This window comes from Eleginops maclovinus, chromosome 3 (assembly GCF_036324505.1).
Source record: "Eleginops maclovinus isolate JMC-PN-2008 ecotype Puerto Natales chromosome 3, JC_Emac_rtc_rv5, whole genome shotgun sequence".
NCBI lineage: Eukaryota > Metazoa > Chordata > Actinopteri > Perciformes > Eleginopidae > Eleginops > Eleginops maclovinus.
The window spans coordinates 7,368,957-7,391,792 of NC_086351.1; the positions used below are offsets into that span (position 1 = coordinate 7,368,957).

General features: G+C 37.3%; 1 protein-coding gene across 1 annotated transcript; it reads right to left on the reverse strand.

Annotated features, from left to right (window-relative positions):
- Window positions 1-19: 19 nt before the first annotated feature.
- Window positions 20-22,598, reverse strand: pycard (PYD and CARD domain containing). Its single transcript, XM_063879096.1, has 20 exons — window positions 22,212-22,598; window positions 21,820-21,866; window positions 21,633-21,674; window positions 14,621-14,873; window positions 13,928-13,975; window positions 12,822-12,869; window positions 11,290-11,554; window positions 8,056-8,072; window positions 7,043-7,335; window positions 6,057-6,321; window positions 5,532-5,575; window positions 5,364-5,437; window positions 4,978-5,192; window positions 4,640-4,893; window positions 3,867-3,989; window positions 3,231-3,384; window positions 2,975-3,004; window positions 2,759-2,803; window positions 1,414-1,442; window positions 20-1,293 (listed from the first exon to the last, which is right to left on the reverse strand). Exons 1-20 carry the CDS (start codon window positions 22,462-22,464, stop codon window positions 1,009-1,011), a joined length of 2,784 nt encoding a protein of 927 aa, XP_063735166.1. The 5' UTR covers window positions 22,465-22,598; the 3' UTR covers window positions 20-1,008.
- Between the last annotated feature and the right edge of the window lie 238 nt (window positions 22,599-22,836).

The window sequence follows — 22,836 nt, forward strand, 5'->3', positions numbered from 1 at the left end:
GCAACTTTAAACAACAAGGTAGTTTGAAATGCTTTATTAAGAGCATTAGAAAAACATTGACTGCAAAAAAAGAACAGAAACAATGTATATAAAAACACAAAAAATCTATTAAAAACTGAATAAAAAAATAGGAAATAGGAATAAGATGTTTTGTTTTTACCCCTTTAACCCCAGAAGCAATGTGCACTTATATGCATGCTTGAAAAACATTTACAATCGTTTTCCACTATTTACAATCTCTTTACAACTTTGCAAAATTCAGTTTGACTTACATTATTGAAGAAAATATTTAAGTTTTGTTGCTGAATAGATAAACCTGAACACATCTGCAATTCTGCAATAGGTTTAAAACAATAAAAATATATACAATTTGGTTTGAATCAAAAGGTTTTAGTTCAAGGTGATCATCATTTTCATCCAGCCTTCATTAAATGAAAGCTTGTTTAGAAACAGAACATTTCTACGCCGTATTATGGCATAAATATTAATAGAAACATATCGAAAACGTTGCTAAAACGCGCAGGCGCGTTCGCCGCCCTCAGGGTTTTAATGACAAAGTCGAGTCCTTTCGAGTCATCGCGAGTCCGAATGCACGAGTTGGAGTCCGAGTTCAAGTCATTAGTGCTCAAGTCCAAGTCAAGTCACGAGTATCTAAATTTAGCTCACGAGTCGGACTCTAGTCCGAGTCCCGCGCTCGAGTACTACAACACTGCTGTTTGCTATCCTGTCTCATAGTTAAACAAGCTCCCCTGATATCGGGATTGCAGTTAATATCCACATATTCTGTTGTAGCCTGAAAACTAACGACTGCACCTTGGCTAATAAACCAAAATGAAAAAAATAACACATGTCTGTATGAAGCACCTAAAAAGGGTTGGATAATGTTAAGCAGATGCAGTAGCAAACAAATGTCCTTGCAGGATTCTTACATTTTTTAGTTTCAATCTTCATGGTTGATTGCACTTATTGTAAGTCGCTTCAATGTAATTTAAACACTTGTCAGTTTCTTTACAACTGACCTTTGGATCCTGACCACTTCTGCACCAGGTCATTCCTGTTTATGTCCTTGAAAATCATTTTGGTCAACTCCAAGCAATCTTGGTCGTAGGTCTGCGACATCAGATTCACCAGGTCGAACATGTCACTGTTCTCCAGTTCGCTGTATGGGATGCTTGAGAGGTCTGGGGGGAAATGTATGTTCAGCAGGAACCATTTAAATGCTTTGAAGTCTTCCTTTCCCAAATCTTTCAGCATTTTCAAAAGCCTCTCTTTTCTAGTTGTGACAGATGTCTCCTGAGGAACTCAAAGTCAACAATGGGAGTTATTATTCAAGTATATCATCTGCTCATCTGAATGCAACATCAGCTGTGGGAGGCCCATCAAATTAAAGCTGTTTTGATTAACTTTACTCACCCCCTGCATCTCATCAGATGACCATTCCACTGAAGGGAAAATAATAAAAAGAAATATTGCATGAGAGATGGATTGAACATCTTACTTCAAACACTTTGTATCTAACTATTTTGATTCATTAAAATAAAATACAATGGCTTTTATCACAAAATGATCAACAATGTTGGCAGCACATCAGCTTTCACTAATTTCGTGAGTTATTTAATAAAACGCCAAAATGAAACTTGTAGGGTTTATGTTCTCTTTCCTGTCGTGTGTTTGTGTAGTTGTAAAAACTCCAACAGACTGACACACCTTCTCTCTAGATAGATAGAATCGGAGGAAGAAACCCTCTTTATTTGTCACATGCATGCACACAGCAGAGCACACACAGTGAAATTAGTCCTCTGCATTTAACCCATCCTAGTACTAGGAGCAGCTCAAGGGCACCACAGCAGGGCCTAGGAGGTGAACTGGGACCTCTCCAAGTAGCAGTCCACTTTCCATATTTCAAGTCTGTTCGGGGACTTGAACCGGCGACCCTACGATTCCCAGTCCAAGCCCCTACTGACTGAGCCACTGCTGGACACAAAGATAAGATTCAACTTTATTGTCATTGCACAGAGTACAAGTACTGGGACAACGAAATGCGGTCTCTGCATTTGACCCATCCTAGTGTTAGGAGCAGTGGGCTGCCATTATGTACGGCGCCCGGGGAGCAGTGTAGGTAACCAGTAGGTAACCAGTGTCTTGCTCAGGGACACCACGGTGGCACTTGGTCTTTCGGGGACTTGAACTGGTGACCTTCCAGTTCCCAGGCCAACCCCCTATGGACTTTGCCACCACCGCTACATACTCTAGTGGATTGCTTCAATTTGTGGAGCTAGTATAGATTTATAGCTGTCTTTCTTTTTGACACAGCAGACAAATCACTTTCATTAATCGTTATAGTAATTAAAGTGGTGCTCATTTTACGTAGAATTGCTCTTCCTGGTTGTAAACCAAAAGTAGTGTGTGGAAAAGTTTGAATTTCTTTCATTTAAATGAGCTTCTAAGGCATACTTTTTTAAAATCATTTACACAGTAAAACTGACAACACCAGGTTAGAGTTTCCCATTTTCCATGGTACACGCCGCTATCACCATCAATGGGACTACCGTGGAGAGAGTCCGCAGCTGAGCTAGCACTATTTGTATTGTTGTTTTTCACACTTATTTATTTTTATGTGTTGTAATTGCAGGAACCTGCGATTTAAGTTTTTCATAGATTACATAATAAGACCTTAGTTGTGTATGTTATGACAACAAAACTTTGAATCTTGAATCAAAGATTGCTTTAGAAACTGCTTTGAATAGAAAATAATTACCATCGCATGGATCAGTTGTGGAGGTTTGTCCACCTGTCTCTTTCACTGCAGAAATAGGCATACACAGTGTTGCATTAAGAAAAAGAATCATTTTTATGTGACATTTATAAACAGTGGAAAATATAAATGAATATATAAATAATGGAAATATCATGTTCACATTTCAATATGGTATAAACAAACATTCCTGAAATGTCTTAATATGCAGCATCTTACCATCTGAATCACCAGAGTTTCGTAAGTCACCTGAAACACAGAACAAACAAAGTATTGATTTTTGATATTCAAAAATCAACACATTGAAATAAAGTTATTTTTTACTATGTTCAGACTTACAATGGGATTGGGCTCTCGTTAATTTAATGTAAACTTATTTGCGTAACATCTTAGTTAATTAAAAGGTGAAAGACTTGGAGCGTTAGACAGGTTGCATTATGGCTTTTTTCAAATGGTGCAAGTAAGGCTCACTGACCTTTACGAATTTCACAGGTCCATACTGGTTCACATCGTGGTTTGCATTTCCCTTTGTTAAGTTGTGAGAGTGTAAGGTGGAAATTACTGTCTGGATTCTCAATGTACACTTCATAGAAGTTTGGGTCTTGGCTATCATATCTGAGGGTTATTTCCTTTGTGAAGAGAAAAATAAATAAAAGATAGAGGAGATGATAAAACCAGATGAGAGGGTCAATATTGAAATAAACTAAGGATTTCAGTCATTAAAAAAAAAGGAATTAGTCACATGGCAAACAGAAGAAATGATACTGGTTATTTCAAATGGAGAAGTCCTTATTGTTAAACTGTTGATGGTATATGCATGCCAGTTTTTGAATAAGTCCACAATTTGATATGCCGCTGTTAAATTACAAGCACACATTTTCTCACATTTGCTCCCCCAGATTAACACATTTTGGCTACTGAACCATGGCAAATTGTCTGTATGGCATATCTTGTTATAATGTCTTTATTAAAGAAGGACCATGCATATGCATAACAATACATTAATTACAAAAAGAGAAGAGATGATGTAGATTTAGCTTTATTTATTACCAGAATAAAACATAATTCACTATGAACGGATCAAATTGCTGACTGACAATGCAAACTGTACCTCTGGGCAAATCTTGGCCGTTGTTATGTCTGCTGTGAGGTTGAAACCTTGTTGCATTTTCAGGTACTTGTCTGGGCGTGGCTTTTGGATCAATTTGAAGTTTTTTTTCTTCTTGTCCATGGTCTGGAAAAGACAATGTAAGCACAACCCTGATTGAATTTTACAGTAAGAAACATCTTTGGTTTAAAATAAATTCATGAAACAATAAGGTTTTAAAAACAGAGCGTTAGGGTCAGTATCTAGAAAACTAAAATGTTTTGTATGTTATTTTGTCATTTCAAAATAGAAATTGAGGAAAAGGTTACAAAGTTATACTTCGGGAAAAAAGTTCTTTAACGTTTTGAGAGTCAATAAAGGCAAGTCTGTTATTGACTTGACTATTTATGGCAGCGTATGAAACAGTTCAATTCTCCTTAGAGAGATCATCTAAATCTTGCTTGATAAGTATTACCAGGAAGCAGATTATAACACAATGATGAGGTTATATGTCAACGATGTATGCATCATTGAGAGTCATATTGCAAACAGCTGATGCCATCAGACAATACAAGCCTTACAGAAAACAGATGCCAAAATATTTCTAGTCATAGCTTATAGTTTTGGATGGAGATAGCTTGATAGGTAAGGACTTGGCTTGGCAACCAGAGGTATGACTTTACCCTCATAACAGGACTACTTTTTTCAAAATTTGGCCCACATACTCCATTGTAGGTTTTGAATTGATTTTAAGTGTTGTGCTGTTAATCATCGGTGACAGTAAGATATTCAGTAACCTCTTTAAGAGCAGGATCGAGCGGGATCAGGTAAACATGAAGAAGGATGCAGGTTGTGTCGGGTTTGGAATAGATCAGCATGTAACAGTGTATTTTCACTGGAAAGCCCATTTTCATCAGGACAGCTCTTGGAGAGAAAACTGGTTCAGACAGCTTGACATGGGAGGATGTGATTACAGACACTTTTTCCACAACATCTCCACAGTCATCTATGTGCAGGACTGCAAACTTTTGCCGTATTTTAGGGATGTCATCTGCATAGTACAAAGCACAAACAATGAATGTGGATAATACAATTGCATTGATTTTTTTTATTAGTTTCCTCCATGATCACTTACCTATGCAGATCCAGTGTGGCAGGTACACTTCAAATAACTTGCCAGCAATCACTGTGATGTCTATAAGGGGACCTGCAGGCATGTATTTCATCCTTTCCATCCTATCCATGTGTTCCTCCCAAGAGCAAAACTGGTACTTAAAGCTGACCTTTTCCTGACAGACCCAGCGCAAGCCAGAGACACTGCATTCAAAGGTTCCCGCTTCAGACTTTAGGCTAAATGTGATGAAAAAAGTACTGAGTTTACATTTGGTACAAAATGTAGCATTAATACTATTAGGGTAATATTTGCAGCAGATCTTAGGGTTTCTTCTGTGAAGAAATCCCAAGACCCAAGCTTCTAAATTTCAAGATGATAATGTGCAGTATTAAGGAAGTTATTTCTACCTGTAAGTTGAAGCTGCATCTTCATCTGTACGTTTCATCTCAGGTTCAAGTTTAGTCCAGCCACTGGAATCCGGCTGAAGAGGAAAATAAGTGAAGATATGTCTTTTGGAAAAATCACATAAATGATCAACAAATAAGCTGAACACATACAAAAACGTAAGGAATTACCATCATTTTTTCACTTCCCTCAAGATCCAAGCTTCTTGAAGGCCCTTTGAAGACACAAGAATTTATTTTAAATGATGTTACTTTGAAAAATTCAATCATATGGTAACTTTCTATGTCCATTTCTTCATAGTATAGCGCTAATGTAGCATTAGAGCAATTTGTTATGCAGGACATACTGTTGAGTGATGTATACTCTGTAGTTTAATGTCTTTGTAGACGCTTTAAATAATACAATAGAAATACACAACTTGTTTCATTACACGTTTAAATTAAACGGTGTGCGTGCAATGCTAAATAGTCTCTATCCTGTCCTGTGATTTGGTGTTATCTAAATTTGACACTGTAAGAGGATAATGATTACACAGTTTATACAGTATACTTCTATAAACAAAGCATTCAAAACAAACACACAGATTCAAATGGCTGCCTGACTTTGCACATGCAATTTGAATTTCGAAAAAGTACAATAACACTAACAACCACACTCGGAGTACTACATTTGTAATAATATAGGGCTTTTCACACCTTTGGATCCTAAAGTGATGTAGGTCAACCTTTGCTCCAGACCATAATCGTCTTCTTTCATCTTCTTTAAAATATCCGTTGTCAGCTCAATACACTGTTGGCCGTAGATCTCCACCATCAGATACGCAATGTTAGCTCTGCCTGCCATCTTTAATCTCTGATATGAGATTCTTTGGAGGCCACGCTTGAATTTCTCGAGCTCTCCATCACTTAAATCTTCCAGTGTTTCCAAAAGCTTCTCCTCCATTGATGCCCCGCTTACTTCCTATCGGATTCAATATCATCAGAGGGAATTAATTATAATATCTCCACTAGTTTGAAAACATTTTCTACCTGTAAAGTTAAATGGACATATCTTAAGAGTGTATGCAGGATAGGATGTCGGCCTTTGTGTGATTCACATACAAGAAACTGGTCTTCTTATTTCTATCACCTTTTAGATTGTATATTCAAAACTAGATTTACTGCATTGTGGTTGTTAGCCTCCACAAAAGTAGCAGTTTACATCCATCTGTCCAAAATGTAAAACCTTTATCGTTAATCATTTTTATCCCATGACATTTTTCCACCAAATTCAAATCAGTTTATTTTTCGTAGTGGACGTTTGTCCCAAATCAAAATAAATTGATGTTTGGTTAAGGAAAATACATTCTTACACAGGGCTCAATGGGTCAGTGGATGATTTGAAATGTTGTCAATCATTTTCAATCATGTTTGCAAACATCAGGTTACAGAATATTGTTTCTCAGTGAGGGATTTCCTCGTCCATTTCAGAAACATTTTCCAAATCACGGTGAGTTAAGATAAGTGATGTTCTTTTAAATATTTGGCTGACCGCTCATTCAAAATATTTGATTGATATAACTTTAGAATAGTATTCTCAATTGCATACACCGTTTGCATCTTAAAACCAGTGATTATATGAGCGACACAACATACGATATCCAAACTTTCATTAGAACCCTTTTTATAACTAATATACTCACCTCCATGTCTTTCTCAATCTTCTTATGTTTCTCAGACTCATCAGCAAGGTCATCGATTAGATGGGACTCGTGTTTTCTCAGCAGTTTGTAGAATATCTCTTTTTCTTCAGGTTCACAGAATCTCAAAGGCCCACTTAGGAGAGCCTTCATCTTCTCCAAAGGGCCATGGAGGGATTTGATTTCCTCATAATTCCCACTATTGATAATTTCATAAGAATGCAGTCCATCCAGAATTGGTGCAATGTTTTTTACTCTCCAGACTAGTGCTGTTTGATGTTTATCCACAAATAGCTCTGAAAAAGCAAAAGGCAAAGTAGTTATCTTGGAGGAAATCGCTATGTATTTAATAAAAAGGGGTTGAAACTAAAAGTCACCTTATATACCAAAACAGGAAAGTGTTTTTACTCTGAATTAATTCATTCTTAGCAACTGAGGAGCACATCTCTGGTAAATACAAGTTTAATGTGGTGATTTTGCGTGATTCTTTGTGGGGGAAAATTAAGTTCTGTGGTCCGGTAAAATCAACCCAATAATCAAACTAACTGATTAGTCAACAACATGCTATTGTGCAAGTCGACTGAATGATTTCCTAAATGATAAAAACAGAAGGAATTACGTTTTCCAGTCAGTTTCTGCTTTCACATTCGGCTTGTTGTAGCCAACCTGAACTCAGACTAACAGACTGTGTAGGCCTACATACTGTAATAGCTGTTCTCCGTTCCTCCCGCCATTGTGTTTGGATCAGTTGCTGCTGAGGATTAGATTAGATTAGATTAGATTCAACTTTATTGTCATTGCACAGAGTACAAGTACTAGGACAACGAAATGCAGTTTTCAAGGATCAAGGAACTGTTGAAAAATGTATTGTTGTTAGACTTTACACATACCTCTGTTCGTCTCCTATACATTTAAGAGTAATGCTGTCTTTCTTTAACGGTCCCCACACTAAGAAATAAACAATTCAAACTTGTTTTGACATCACCACATGTTATAAAGCTCAGTTAAATGCATACCTGCAAACTCAGAAGGGCTGAAAAAGGTGACAAACTAAACCGTTGTAGGGGGGTCTGGGGGCATCTCCCCCCCAGCTGAATTTTGCTATTTTAACATGTAAATTAAGCATTCTGGTGTACTCCCATTAGAAAATAAAGGGAAAAGACAACCTTTTCTTATGGTAACAATGGCACATTTATTGACCCGTAAACTGGTCAGTTAAAAACATTTTGAATGGGAAAAGCATTCAGGACAGGTAAACAGTAAATCCCATTGACCAAATTTGGCAACATATCAACATAATATTATTTTCATTTTTTCCTCCTTTTGGCCTGGACAAGCCTTTCAAGGGCCCGTTTTCGCTGCTTGGCAATGTGCCTCTTTCGGGCCACACTATCGTTCTCCACCACCTCTGCCCTATTACTAGCAGCACTGGTAGATGGCTGGCAGCCAAACTCAACCCTCCTTTCTCTGATTACAAGCTGATTTTCCTGTCGTTGGACTTTGTCCCTAGTTCCAGCTGCACTAATGTTAGAACACAACCTCCTATCTACCTCCCCAAACTTCAAATCATCCCTTCTGAACATTTCCACCCCAGTCTGGTTCCTGGTCTGCAAAGTGTATTTAACAGTCTGCACAGCACTGAGGGTGGAGATCTTCATTGACGTTGATCGTTGATCAATGATGGTCCCCATGACACTGAAGGAAGACTCAACCAGGGCACCATGGAACATTGAGAGGGCAGCCTTGACTGCCTGACACAGTGCAGGGTACTTCCCTGTATTGAAGACGACGGCCCACCACTTGACAACATCCTCTCCATGCTGAAAACTGGGAAGCGCCTGGTCAACATTGAAACGCAGAATTTCTTGGTCTGTGTCAGCATCTGGTGGCAGCAGGTGACCCATCATATGTATGAGCTTCCTCAAATATATTCTCTTCATAGCTCTGACCAAAACGACCTGTACTCTCGCTTTGTACACGTTGCCCAGCAACGCCGCGCATGCGCATTATATCCTGCTCCGCTCCGAGTTATAGTAGTAGGCTATTCATGGGAAACGCATGAACAGCACGTTAAGATCTCGGCCAATTCGTAATTAAAAGCAGTTCTTCATTATTTAAGTTAAGCGGCGGTAACGCCAGTGTTAAACAAGGTGTTAAACACGCAAATGCCGGTTGGTGTGCGTACGATACTGAGTGTTTATCGGTCCACGGCCGTAATGAACGTGTCGCATTGGTCCATATGTAATGCGCACGTTCTGTTGTTCCCATTGGCATAGAGCTATTGAACATTAATTTTAACAAAGGATACGGATAACATATAGCCCACGGCAGTTTTGTCATTGTATGTATAGCCTATATTTTTATTACGCTATCATCATTCAACATGTAGAATGAACGTGTAATCTATAGAGTCGATTTACATAGATAATTCACAACCATGAACCTAATCTGGATCTTAAACCTGCCAATTGCCAACAATTGTTACTACATATAAAATATGTTTTCGTTTTTAGATCGCGTGTTTCAAAGGCATCTGCGTCTTGTGTACATAACACAGCGCAATATGAATCATGTCATTTCCAACAGTGAAGCGTTATATGTGCTTAAGAGAACTTTAAACAAACTCTACACACGGTCGCCAGCGTTTGTAGATTTTGTTCGTAACTCCAAACTTTTCGTAGCTACTAAAAAGTTGATGAAACCGAAATAATTGATCCGAACGGATCACGGATCAATGATGATCCGTTGCACCACTACTAGCTACTCACTAAACCACACACGGATGTGTATTTGTTCATTACGTGTTCGTTTTCATCCCTCTCAGATCTGACCACAATGACATAGCCGCCAGTAATATCAGATAACAGGACGGATGCTGTGGAGATCAGCCTTCACAAACGGATTCTTTTCGCATTGAACGAGGTGACGTAGAACTGGTCTAGCTAGGCTAACTTTAACACAATTCACTGAGGTTAGCTAGCAACCTAACAAGCTGATAAGCTGAAGCATGTTAATACACTTTATTTGGCTCAAATAATTTTACTTCAGCAACGTTAAAATGATACAGCATACAATGTTTTTGCCAGATTAGCTGCTACTAGACTTACCTCAAAACTTGTATCTGTAACGTATCCCGAAAATTGTCCAGAAGAACCACTCGCTGACGACTGAGCACTCCCCTCCAAGAGGGACCGATGGGTAAAAAAGCGCGCGCTGTGGTTTATCTTGCTTATGATTGGTCGGTGGTCGTGGAACGCGAGTCATTTGAACAAAGATTTGATTTATTGTGAAGATAGCAAACTTTTTTCTTGCTCATTATACACTCGGTTATACAGTCTATGGTTGGTTGATTGGTTGGTCGGTCTGTCGTCGGTCAGCCCCCCCCTCCCCCCTAAAAAAAAAACTCTTCGGATCTACACGATTCACGTCAATGACATATTTTGAGTTGAAAACGGCGAATTTCGCCGAAAGGTGACTAGTTTGCAGGTATGAGCTATACAACGTTAGTAAAAAACAGTTTATGGATAACGTTAAAAGAGTACTACTTTCTTCTAGTATCCCTCACCAATTGGAGTTAAATAAATGATAAGGATAATATGTATATTTTTGTTAAAACATAGGAGGAAAGCAACGTGCCTTAATATGTAAACTTGATAACATCATTATGTTTGCTTCAACTTTTAAAACACTCTATTCATTCGATATGTTTAATATTTAGAGGAGTTTATTGAAAATGTATTTAAAAATAGAAAACATTGGAATGACCCTCCAAAAGTACACATATTTTTACATGGGAAAACACTTAAAGAGAATCCTTTAGAACATACTGTAAGACAATAATCAAAGCAAAAATCTGCATGCAAAATTTGAGGATAATCATTCATGATCAAGCAGGTTTCATTTTATTTAAAAATAGGTTTAAAGCAGACTAAATCGATTAAAATATTACATGTCAGGTAAGAATGCTAAACAATTCTTTAATGATTACATTTCATGAATGACTTAAATGGTTTGCTGAATCTGGTTTTACCCTAACAGGAAAACTTATACATTTTACAAAACATGACTGGTCCAAGTGTACGAAAAGGGCCAGAGCTATGATTAAACATGAAGCTGCAGAAGATATTTTCTATAGATCCCCCTACAGAGACATTTACTTTAATATTTCACCGTTATAATTGTTTAATAGGTTGTTGTTTTTTTAGGCACACTGTATGTTTGGTGTAAATAAATGTATTCACTGCAACATTCACTCCTTTCCCTTTAGGTCTTCAATGAGATATGGCTCCATTTCCTCAATGATTTTATAGAAGACTTCTTTGCCGCGAAGCCCTGCTGCTTTCAGGGGACCAGTGAAGATTTTCCTCATCTGTTTCTGAGTGGGTTTAATTTCCAAGATTTCATCATAAATCGCTTGATTGATGAGGTTTTCATCGAGGAGCTTATCCAAAATGTCATCAACGCAGCACACTCTATTGATCAGCTCGATTCTATGTTTATCCACAAAGTGCACACCTGAGGAAAGAGGGAATAATGAGTAAAGCTTTGACAATACCATGAAGCCAACTTGATACATTTCTAAGAAAATTATTTAATATTCTGTAACAGGGATTTCTATGTTTCCAATGTATGTGTATTGTATTAGTGTGACCATTTTTAACTGCATTTAGGTCCCTGATAAGTCTGTATAGTAACTTGGGATAAAGCACTACACAAACATGACGCATACTCCTGGGTTTTAGAGGAAATGTTAATTATTTTTTGTAAAAAAGTAGATTGACCCTTTTAGCATCACAGAACTTCTGAAAGAACAATGTCTCCATCTATCAATTGCAAACTTGTTTTCTCAAAACGCAATTAAATACAATTCTTACATCTTCTGCTTTTATGATGAAACTTTGGGACATGCAAATATTGACTTTCTTGCCAAGAATTACAAAAAAAGGTTGATATATCTCAACCTCAGAGTGTTACCTTTCCTTTCATATAAGTAAAAGAAAGAACCAAAAAAGAATATTTCCCCAAAGTGTCAAAACTATTCGTTTAAAACCAGGCTTCACTTATCAGTTTCTTACATTGGTCTTTAGCCTTGACTTTATTTTGAGTAAGTAAGTAAGTAAGGCCTTTTCTAAATATTCGTCATGAAGTAACCTAGGATGTATGTTTTATAGTCAAGAGTCTGGGTTCCAAAGATAATATCTCAAGGGAATGAATTGGGGCTGGGCAATTTATGGATAGATCATATTGACATCATGATGTCAGACTACACTTTTTTCTTGCATTTTGGATGAAGTAAAAAGTGTAATTTCCTGGTTTTAGCAGCTGCATTACATATTTTGTGAAAGCACCAATAATCAACCCTACAATTTTGGTGCAATATTGAGGTATTTGACCAGAAACATTGGGAAACGGTATTATGTCCATATCGCAAAGTCTCAAAAGACGGGTTGCAAAAGAACATGCACCATTAATAACACTTGTGTTTTTGTAACTGTACAAAAGTCAACTCACTGTTGTTGTCAATATCAAGGGTGCAGTTTGAGATCAAATGTTATCCTGGTATTCATTTTGAAGAAAATATTTCCGTTTGCTGGTCTATTATTTATTTTTCCTCCCATAACCAAGCTGCAAACCCTGCTATATCTCTCCAATGTCTTTGTGTAGGGCTTTTAAGTTAATGTGAACTAGAGACTTTTCGTTCTGGTGGAAAATAAATGTTATCCTTTTCTCTAGTTTTCTATTTTATAATAGCAGGAAAACCTAATGTAGATAAACAACTCACTGTCCCTTGATCCATTATCTGAGGATGGTCCACCAGTAGCTTCCACTGCTAAAATAGGGAGACGTTGTTAGCAACAAATATGGTGGAATTAAAATTTGACATACACGTATAATATAGGACACATTATCACTGCATGCTGTGATAGGCTTTTTGAACTGAGAGCTTGGGTTTAAGCATGAGATTACTCATGCTTTATGGGTAATGTATGATGTGTTTTCTAAGAGTATCTTAAAACAATAGTATCATGCTTCTGTGGACTTTTGTTTTTGTTTATGATGAACAAACGGAACTAACTTAAATTGCACGCTAATTAAAATATTATGTAAAAGCAATGTAGGACTCATTTGTTGGGTTTTGTCATTCCTCTCTTGTGCATGTATTTACTTTATTTAATTGTATAGTCTGGTGTTTTCATGATGAAATGTTTCTCAGGCAATTTATGTGTGTTAGGTAAAGTACTATATACGTAAAGATGTATATTATGTTTGCTCAGCATTATCAAAAGGTTTAAAATGGATATGCAGCATCTATTAAGTTATGGCAAATTGAAGAAAAATGATCTACTCGCATGCTCTGCAGAAAGGCAGACAGGACTGTCATTTACTGTAATATACGGTATTTCACTTGATGGATTCAGTACTTGTACGTTTTGTACTTTTATAACTTCAAGATATGTGTGTGTTTATGTGTTCCTGTGTTTATAGTACAACATTAAAGCACATTGGGTTCTGCAACTGCAAGCCTTGGATCCATGATGCAATAGATTTGGAATCCTGTTCAGCCAGTTATTCAACAACACTATAACCTGTATCTGTTTGATACGCCTTTCACCATTGAGACTCCGATGAAAAAGGAGTAGTGACGAATCTAAACTGAAACAGTTTGTTTGGAGTCATTACTCCATACTGGCTTTTTTTTGTTTGTTTTTAATCCACGTTTAAATATCAAGTCATTATGCTTTTGTTGGATGTTTTCACTGCAGAAATGTTGACATGCTGCCACAGTAGGGAAAACACAGTGCACATGCCTACTTCATTTAACCCAAGGACATTTTGAATACATGAAAAGATGTTTGTTTGTCTTTTTAAAACAGGAAAACAACTCACTGTTACTGGATCCAGGTTCTGAGAACTTCTCTACACCTGTATCTGCCACTAAAAAAAAAGGAAAACGTTTGAAAGCAATGTAATGTAATAACCGTTCGACATAAAGGTTTAATGACACATTAACAAAGATAATGTGATTGTTTTTTCTAATTTCAGAGCTTGGGTTTTGGCATGAGAGTACCAATGATTTAATGCATGTTTAATGTTAATCATGGCAGACAAAGTCCACAGTTCTCGTTTGGTTTAATAATGTTCACTTAATGCACATGTGTTTAAGTTGTCTATTGTATGTATAAGAAAAGCACAATGGAGGGTTCAAAGGTCTGCATGCAAAAGCCTACTTTTTTAACCACGGAGATTTTGATTACATAAAAGGATGTTATTTGTGTCTTCTCTTTAAAGGAATAATTTATCATTGGGTTATACAGTATAACTAAATAAAGATATAAACTGAAATGACTCTATACTAAAGGAAGCAAGTTGGGCGGATCCTGCCCTGAAGTGAAAGTAAAGAAAGGGGAGTTAAATTTGCTCAACTGTGTAGAAGTATAAGATTTAAGGCTACTTCAAATACACCTTATCGATTAAACTTTGTTAATTTTCGATCATTTATCTGCAAGCAGACATTTAGGGCTCAATGTTCTGCAGTCGAACAGTTCTGTTCTCATTCTGCATCAAACCTATGATACTCACGCAGTTGTGTTGCTTCTTTTTTGCATTCAATCTCGTTCAATAACTCCGCAGCGACTTTCACAGCTCCAGTCTCATCAAAAGTGGAAATCAGGACATCTGTGATCTCTAAGTGATCTTTTCCCTCCACCCTATTGCGTGCAACTCGCGGCTCCGCTTTCCTGTGCACAAGCTCGTCCAAAAAACTGTCGAAGTTTTTCTTTGACAAGTTAGCCAACATGCGTTTTACAGCCCTTCGTTTGTCCATTTGTGCCATCTCTCACCAACAAATGTCGGACTGCCGTGACTTTTCCTCTCAGACTAACCGCAAAGGCTTTTCTCGTGAGCTGACTCCTACGATGGAGGGTTTGTAACTGTCTGTAGTATGGGTTTTAAGGAACACTCATGGTGCATTCAAATGGAGTCGGGAAATTACAATGATCATTATGGATGTATCAATCAAGTTATATACATTCAATATTATTTACGCTGCCATAGCACATACAGCTCTGGAAACCACTCCAATTGTTCTTAAATCTCAATCTCTAAACGTATGGAAGCCATTGCTTCCATTCCGGTGTCAGTTGAATTCCAACACAGATAAATGTTGTCGTAGAATATATTTAAAAAATGTTAATTTTACTCAAACCCATACCTATAAATAGAGAAACCGATAATACTGCAGTGGTCTCTTATTTTTTTTCAGAGCTGTATGGCTATACGTGCACTACGTACACCAACACCTACAGTATCATGCAACAAATGGCCATTTTTTAGTAATTCAATCTGCCAATCCATTGCCTATAAAAGTTGAATCTGTACCATTTTTGAATCGCAAAAGAGCCCCTTGTGGTTTGGTGATCTGCAGTTCAGTTTTACCTTTCAGACACCTGTGATGCCAATAACAGGACACACCTTAGTTTAACATGACCCTGTGGTCAAATTATTTTCAGTCTTTTCTAGGGGTACCATCATTTTTGTCCAGGCCAGTTTCAGTATATTGTTTTTTTTTATGATTCCGTTGAACCACAATTCAAAAGCAATGTCTGATTTGTATTCGTTATTTTTCAATACATTTTTATTTATTATTACTTTTGTCAGTTTCAAGTTATTTCCGAGACCATTGTGGGTTTTTCTTTCTTTAACGGAAGGGTACCAACAATTTTGTCCACGGCTGTATGTTACCCTTTTTGCTTCAAAAATGACTGAAGGATCATCCAAATTCTTGCCAATTAATTGTTGTTTATTGAATGGGCTACAGTAGGCTAAACTGCATACTGCATTGCAAATATTGCCTTAAATTGGTATTGTTATTTGGTTTCCCTATTACTGGATTTACATTTTTTATCTGCATGAGACCCCCAGACTAAAAGATTTGAAAAACAACTACAAAGAGAACAACAGCATGTGTGTACTCATTTTTTTTAACCAAGTCTGAATCCTTGTTCAAAAACTGCACCTAAACTTCAGTGTTTATTTCACGATGAAGAAAGACGCTTAACCCCTTTTGAATTTTTGCAACAGACTGTTAAACATAAAAAATCCCAATTTAGGGCCTATCGAGATTTACATGCACAGTATTAGTGTTTAATTCATGTTTGAAAAATAGTATCGTCTGAGACACGATTTAAATTCATTTGACAGTGTCGGCAGTTCATTTTGGCTAAAATTAAACACCAAAGCATGGCTATGCATGCTTGCATCTCATTTTGTAATACCTTGTCATTTGCAAGTACGTATCTTTTCAAGAATAAAGACAACTTAGCCTTACTCAATTCACAAAACTGATAAGCTTTACATTAATCCAACGATACGCCCCTCTGCAGTACTGCAGTACATCATTTATCGTTTAATCCATTTCTTACATTTTTTTTTCAATGCTTTTGGTTTAGAAAGGGAAAATAGACACAACCCTCAGTGGGAAAAGCCAAAGGTCGGGCTGTCATGCCAGGAGGGATTATCTCCTGTAAATAAAACGTTTGGTGCCTACAACCAAGGCTATGATTGGGATAGGTACTTAGTGTTAGTATTACCGACAGTATATGTAGGCAGCACTTTATGTAACCTCTATAATGTATCAACTCATTGACATGCGGGTGGGTCATGTTAGTGAACTTGAAATGTTACAAACAAGACGCTGCATGCACGGGCTGCAAACACGGGCTGCAAACTCACAGGGTAGAGCCATAGCTTCAGTGATGTGGAGTGGGAAAGTAAAGGTCCCATATTGTGGCCGTTTTTACTGATCATAATTCCATTGTGGAGGTGTACTAGAATAGATTTATATTGCTCAATGTTCCCAAATCACATTAGTTTTGTCATACAGCATCTCTGAATAGTATCTCTATTCACTCTCTGTCCCAACGCCTGGTCGGACAGAATCCCCCCAGAATCTAGCTGCCTGTAACGATGAGACAAAGTGACAGTAAATACGCATACTAATGAATTGAGTGGTTATCATTTTGGTAAGTATGGGATCTTTTTGCTTACAGATATGCAGGCTCTAAAGTCAGAGGGTATCATTGATTGTAAATCCCCCTGAGAAAAAAAGACTAATATTGAATTACATTAATAGAATTGGCTTTATTAGGCCTATGGTGTTTATCAATATGAATAAGTCCCTTTTATAGACTGTAAAAGGTAGCCTATGGGCCTATGAGACGCTTTGTCTTTATAATGGCAGGAATAGCCATTAAGACTTTAGTTTAAAGAGCATTGTATGTATCATGCAAGCTGCTTTTTAGGGATATGTTTGTGTGGAGGTGCAAAATTGTGTCAGGGCATCATACAGATGTATATTCTAAGACACCTTCATTTACATGGAGAGCTGCTTGTTTTCTTCCATTGATTCAGTGGATTAATGTAAAGGGAAAAAAAGGTTTTAAAAGGAAAACTCATTTGTCATGCCTTAAAATCACGAGAGTCACAAATGAAAAGACCCAAGAAATACCTTTTTTAATGACAACAGAGTACAAATGTATTAGTGTTTGAGTTTCAGATTACCCTCTTGTGTGACAATATTCTTGCTGGGCAATTCATGTTGCGAAAGACGAGGAAAATAGAGAGACAATAAAATTGATTATACACAATGGCTTTGATTTCATTAAAAACTTAAGGATTAAAACTTCAATGTGACATAGAGAACCGCTGAATGCTCCACAAATACACCGTTTTGTCTGTTGGTTGTTATGGATATCTCAATTAAGATGGGAGCTTTTGATATAGATTATATTGATTTGTTTGTTCTATCTCTTAAAGAAAGTACGAGCAAACATCCGTGATGCTGGCATTCAAACATGTTCTGAGATGTTGCATTATCACCAATGGATACCGCATCCACTCACTACACGTCCTGATGTCTTGCAGCTGTCAGAAAAATAAGAACAAATGTCATCTTTAAAGAAACAAAACCATGTAGCATTAAGATACTGAGTAAGAAATATTACAGAATAATAATTTGACACACAGATTTAATGTAGGACGCATCAACAGGCATGCTTGGATTGGATTTCTAAGGAGCTTGGGTTTGGGCATGAGATCAATGTTTATCTTCACACAATCATCCCATGCTCCTATGTGCTTTGTTTATGTTCATGTAATGTGCCATGTTTAAACAGTTCTATACATATAAAGATTTATATTATGTTTGTGCATTATCCAAAACCCAAAATCACTTTCTGCTGGAGGTGGAGGAATGATGTACTCACTGCAGGAAGGCAGACATGTCTCACATGTCCTTATATATTTCACTTGATGGATGCACTACTTGTACTTTATGTACTTACTGTATATCTCTTTAACTTTAAGAGTTGTGTGTGTTCCTGTGTATATAGTAGAACATTATACCTCAACTGCCATCTTTGGATCCATTATGCAATAGATTTTGACTCCTTTTCAGACAGTTATCAAACAAAAGTTGTACACTATCCTAGATTTACTCTATACCGTATGTGTTTGCCTTAATCCTTTTACCTATCTGACTCTGAAGAAAGAGTAGTGTCAGAACGACACTGAAACAGTTTAGTTTGTAATCATTCCTCCATGTTGTCTTACAAAGAGCTTCCTAACGCCTCACATTGTGTGTATAATGAAATGCATGTTTTTGCCAGACGTTTTCTCAGCAGAAATGTTTACATGCTGCCACAGAGGGAAAAACACAGGTGGTGGTCAAAAGTGCACATGCCTATTTTCAACTGCAGTCTTTTTGAAGACATAACAAGGACGGTATATCTTTTTTTTTTAAACAGGGAAACAACTCACTTTCACTGGAACCAGGGTTTTTAGGGCTGTAATTCTGTCACTTCCACTGCAATAAAGAAACAACGACACCATTAGCAAAACAAAAAAAAGAATTACAATTGGACATGGGCTACAGGTAAACATAGGACACATGAACAAACATACTGTTAATGTTTATCTAGACTCAAAGCTTTTATGATTTATGGTTTCTGTACAAAGTGGTGGGACATTTTTCAAGTAAAACACATGTTCCTATGTATTTGTTTGTAACGCTTTATAGATGTCAAAAGATTAACGTTGCAGTAAGTACACATCGCATGAATTATGATATACTAATTAAAATGTGTGAATTTTATTTATTTGTGTTTTGTGTTACATTTCCTCAACTGCGTAGGAATATAAGTATAAAGGCTACTTAAAATACACTTTATCGATTAAACGGTGGTAATTGCCGATCATTTAACTGCAAGCAAACATTTAGGGCTCAATGTTGTGCAGTCGAAAAAAGCACGTTCTTATTCTGCATCAAAACAAGACATAGGCCTACTCACACAGTTGTTCTGCTTCTTTGTTGCAATCAATCTCGTTCAATAACTCCGCAGCCACTTTTACAGCTCCGCTCTCATTGAAAGTGGAAACCAGGACGTCTGTGATCTCTAAATAGTTTTTCCCCTCCAGCCTCATGCGTGCGACCCGCGGTTCCGCTTTGCGGTGCACAAGCTCGTCGACGAAATTTGCAAAGTTGTCATTTGACAGGTTAGCCAACATGCGTTTTACAGCCTTTCGTTTGTCCTTTTGGGCCATTTCTCATCACTAAAGTCCCACCGCCGTGACTTTTTCTCCCAGACCAGCCGCAAAGGAAGCACAGAGTTGGCTTACTTTTTTTGTGAACTGACTGCTGCCGGGTTGGAGGGTTTGAAACGTATACACTTTTAGAATGGGTTTTAAGGAAGACTCATGGTGCCTTCAAATGCAGTCGGGAAACTATAATGATCATTATAGGTATGTCAATAATACAGGTTATATACTTTAGATATTATTTATACAGGCTGCAGTAGACACGTAGACATACATGTAGTCCAAGATACTCTATAATAGCCTTCATGCAACCGACAGTTATTTTCTTTATCCCCAATTAACAGTTTAATCAAAAAAGAAGCAAATCATTAAGTTTCAGAAGCTCTAACCAGTGAATGATTTGCCTTTTTGCTTCAAGAATGACTAAAAAGGACATTATCCACATTTTTGCCAATGAACTATCGGTTATTGACTAGGCTACTGGATAAACATACCTCCTTGCATTGTGAATATTGGCTTAAATTGGCATTGGTCTTTTGTTACTGGATTGCATTTGTAAGTCATATGAGACATTACCCTATATATAGGCTCAGACATATGTCCCTTGGCCTGAGACCCCAAGACTGAAAGACATGAGAAATGGCTACAGAGAGCAGAACAACACGTGTTAATCTTTTAACCAACAGAGTTGAATGCTTGCCCAAAAACTGCACCTACATTTAAGTATTTATTTCATGATGAAGAGAGATGCTTGACTCCTATCAAAGCTGTCTGCCACAGCAAAATGTACATTGACCTTGGACATATAATGAAGTCTTAAATGTCACATTATATAGCCGACAAAAAAAAGGGAGCCATCAGAGAAAGTGTCAGATGCAGGTCGACCTTTTTATTGCTTTACTTATATCACTGCACTCAATCAAAGTTTTGCATTTGTCTCAGGAAGCTTTACAGACAAGGAAAAAGTTCCAAAGAAACCCCACAGTCAATGGGAAAATGGAAAAAAAAACCTCAGGAAGAGCAGCAGAGTAGGATCCCTTTCCCAGGACCGATAGACGTGCAATAGGTGACGTGCACATTTATAACATAGACAGTAATGCCTCTATAAGAAGAAGGTGAAGATGAATCCAGGTGGATGTCAACAATAAAATCTGGGATTTATTACACTGTAGTCTAACATCATGTTACTGTGGTCTAAGTCTGCTGAGAAGCTGTAGTATAAGGGGAAAAACAAATAAAAATGGCCTGGATTTGGTTAGCAGACACTCAATATTAAACTACCATGATTGTGATCAGATGAAAATGTGTAACTGATCTATTTTAAATCTTACAAATCCCTTTGTAGCAACTGTTAAGTGTAGCCTAAGCCTACATGATGCCTCAATGTTTTACTGGTACAGCCATTAACACTTTCATTTAAAGAGCATTTTCTGTAATGCAGGCTGCTGCATGTAGAAGTGCATAAACAGGACAAACATGTCAGGGCCTATAAGACAGCTCCTTTACAGGAAGACCTGCTTGTGTTCTTTTCAAATGGTTGTTTGAGAAAAAATCTTTAAATGGATGATTTTGAGTATCCATGCCTAGAGTCAGAGAACAGTGCATTGATACGTGTTTCAGTTTCAGTAGCAGTAACCCTCTTGTGTGACAATAATCTTGCTGGGCATGATGGAAGTAGAAGTAAAATAGAGAAAAAATACAGACCAAAACAATGGCATTGATTTCATTAAAAACATTTAACTTCATAGGGACAATAACATGATTCAGATTAAAGCTTTTGATATAAATTATATGAATTTGTTTCCTTCAAACATCCGGCATTCAGTCAGCGAATCATATTCCGAGATGTTGCATTATCACCAATATCGTACCCACTCATTACAGCTCCTGCTCAGGGTTTTGCAGCTGTAAGACATAAGAAAAAAATGAAATGTGTATTGTATCTCTTAACGACAAATGCTTTACATATAATAAACCGATTCTGGACATGCCAACTTACTGTCAAAAGGAGATGTTTAATGTCTTCCAGTTGTGTTTCTGACTGTAAAAAAATAAAATAGAAAATTGATTATTATTTCTTACAATATACAAGCTGGTGTCTCCGGAGACTTCTTCATCATCTTCACAAACATCGCTACAAGATATACTTCACTAACTTATAACTTAACTTTTGAGACAATATTCACCTCAATAAGTGGCCCAGCTCCCCCTACATTTTTATGTATGTGGCCCTCTGTGAAAAAAGTTTGGACACCCCTGGTTTAGATTGTTTAAAGAAATGTGAGATCTATTCAATTGAAACAAGGAAACATTCTGGTCGTCAATTACGTAACTTCCAGGAAACTACATTTATGCAACAGTAGCCTAAAGCACAAGGCAACAAGATAGAAACAACTCAGGCAAACCAACAATGGTTTACAACTTAGTCACGTAGAAACATATTGCCTCCTACATATTATCGCCTTTATGAGTAAACGTTGTGAACTGTTGTCAGACATTTAGTGTTCAATGATCTGCAGATGATTCAGTTCTCTTCTCATTCTGATGCAAAGACAAGTAGCAGTATTAAGATGCTTACTGAGTTTTTCTGCTTCCTCGTTGCATCCAATCTCTCTCAATATCTCCTCAGCTACTCCAACAGCTCTGCTCTCCGTAAAGGTGGACACCAAGACGTCTGTGATCTCCAAGTAGCTTTTGCCCTCCACCCGGATGCGAGCGACCCGCGGCCCTTCTTTGCGATGCAAAAGCTCGTGGCAGAAATCGTCAAAGTTACTCCTTGACAGACCCTCGAACATATCAGCTATAGCCACCTTAATATTTTGAGAAGGCATTTCTAAACCTGGCAACTGTGGGGGGGATCTGAAATGGCTTGTTGGACTTGATTTGCACTACCCTTCGTTCACCTCGATATAGAAAATAATAACCAGGTTTACAAGCATTCAGGAAGGAGGCATTCACTGCCGCTGGATATGTCGAAATTATAAGCTCCCAGATGTCAATGAAACGTCTGACTTCAAAAGTCCTTACTCACCAGCATTACTTGTTTTTAAGTCACTTATAGGACGTAAAGAAACAAGGAAATACATGATTTGCAAACACAGATTTCTTACATACCCAAAATAATAATTAAACACCAGTTTGATTGATATTACAAAAATACCCTATATACAAAGACCCTATTCACTGTAGAATAATCTGGTTTA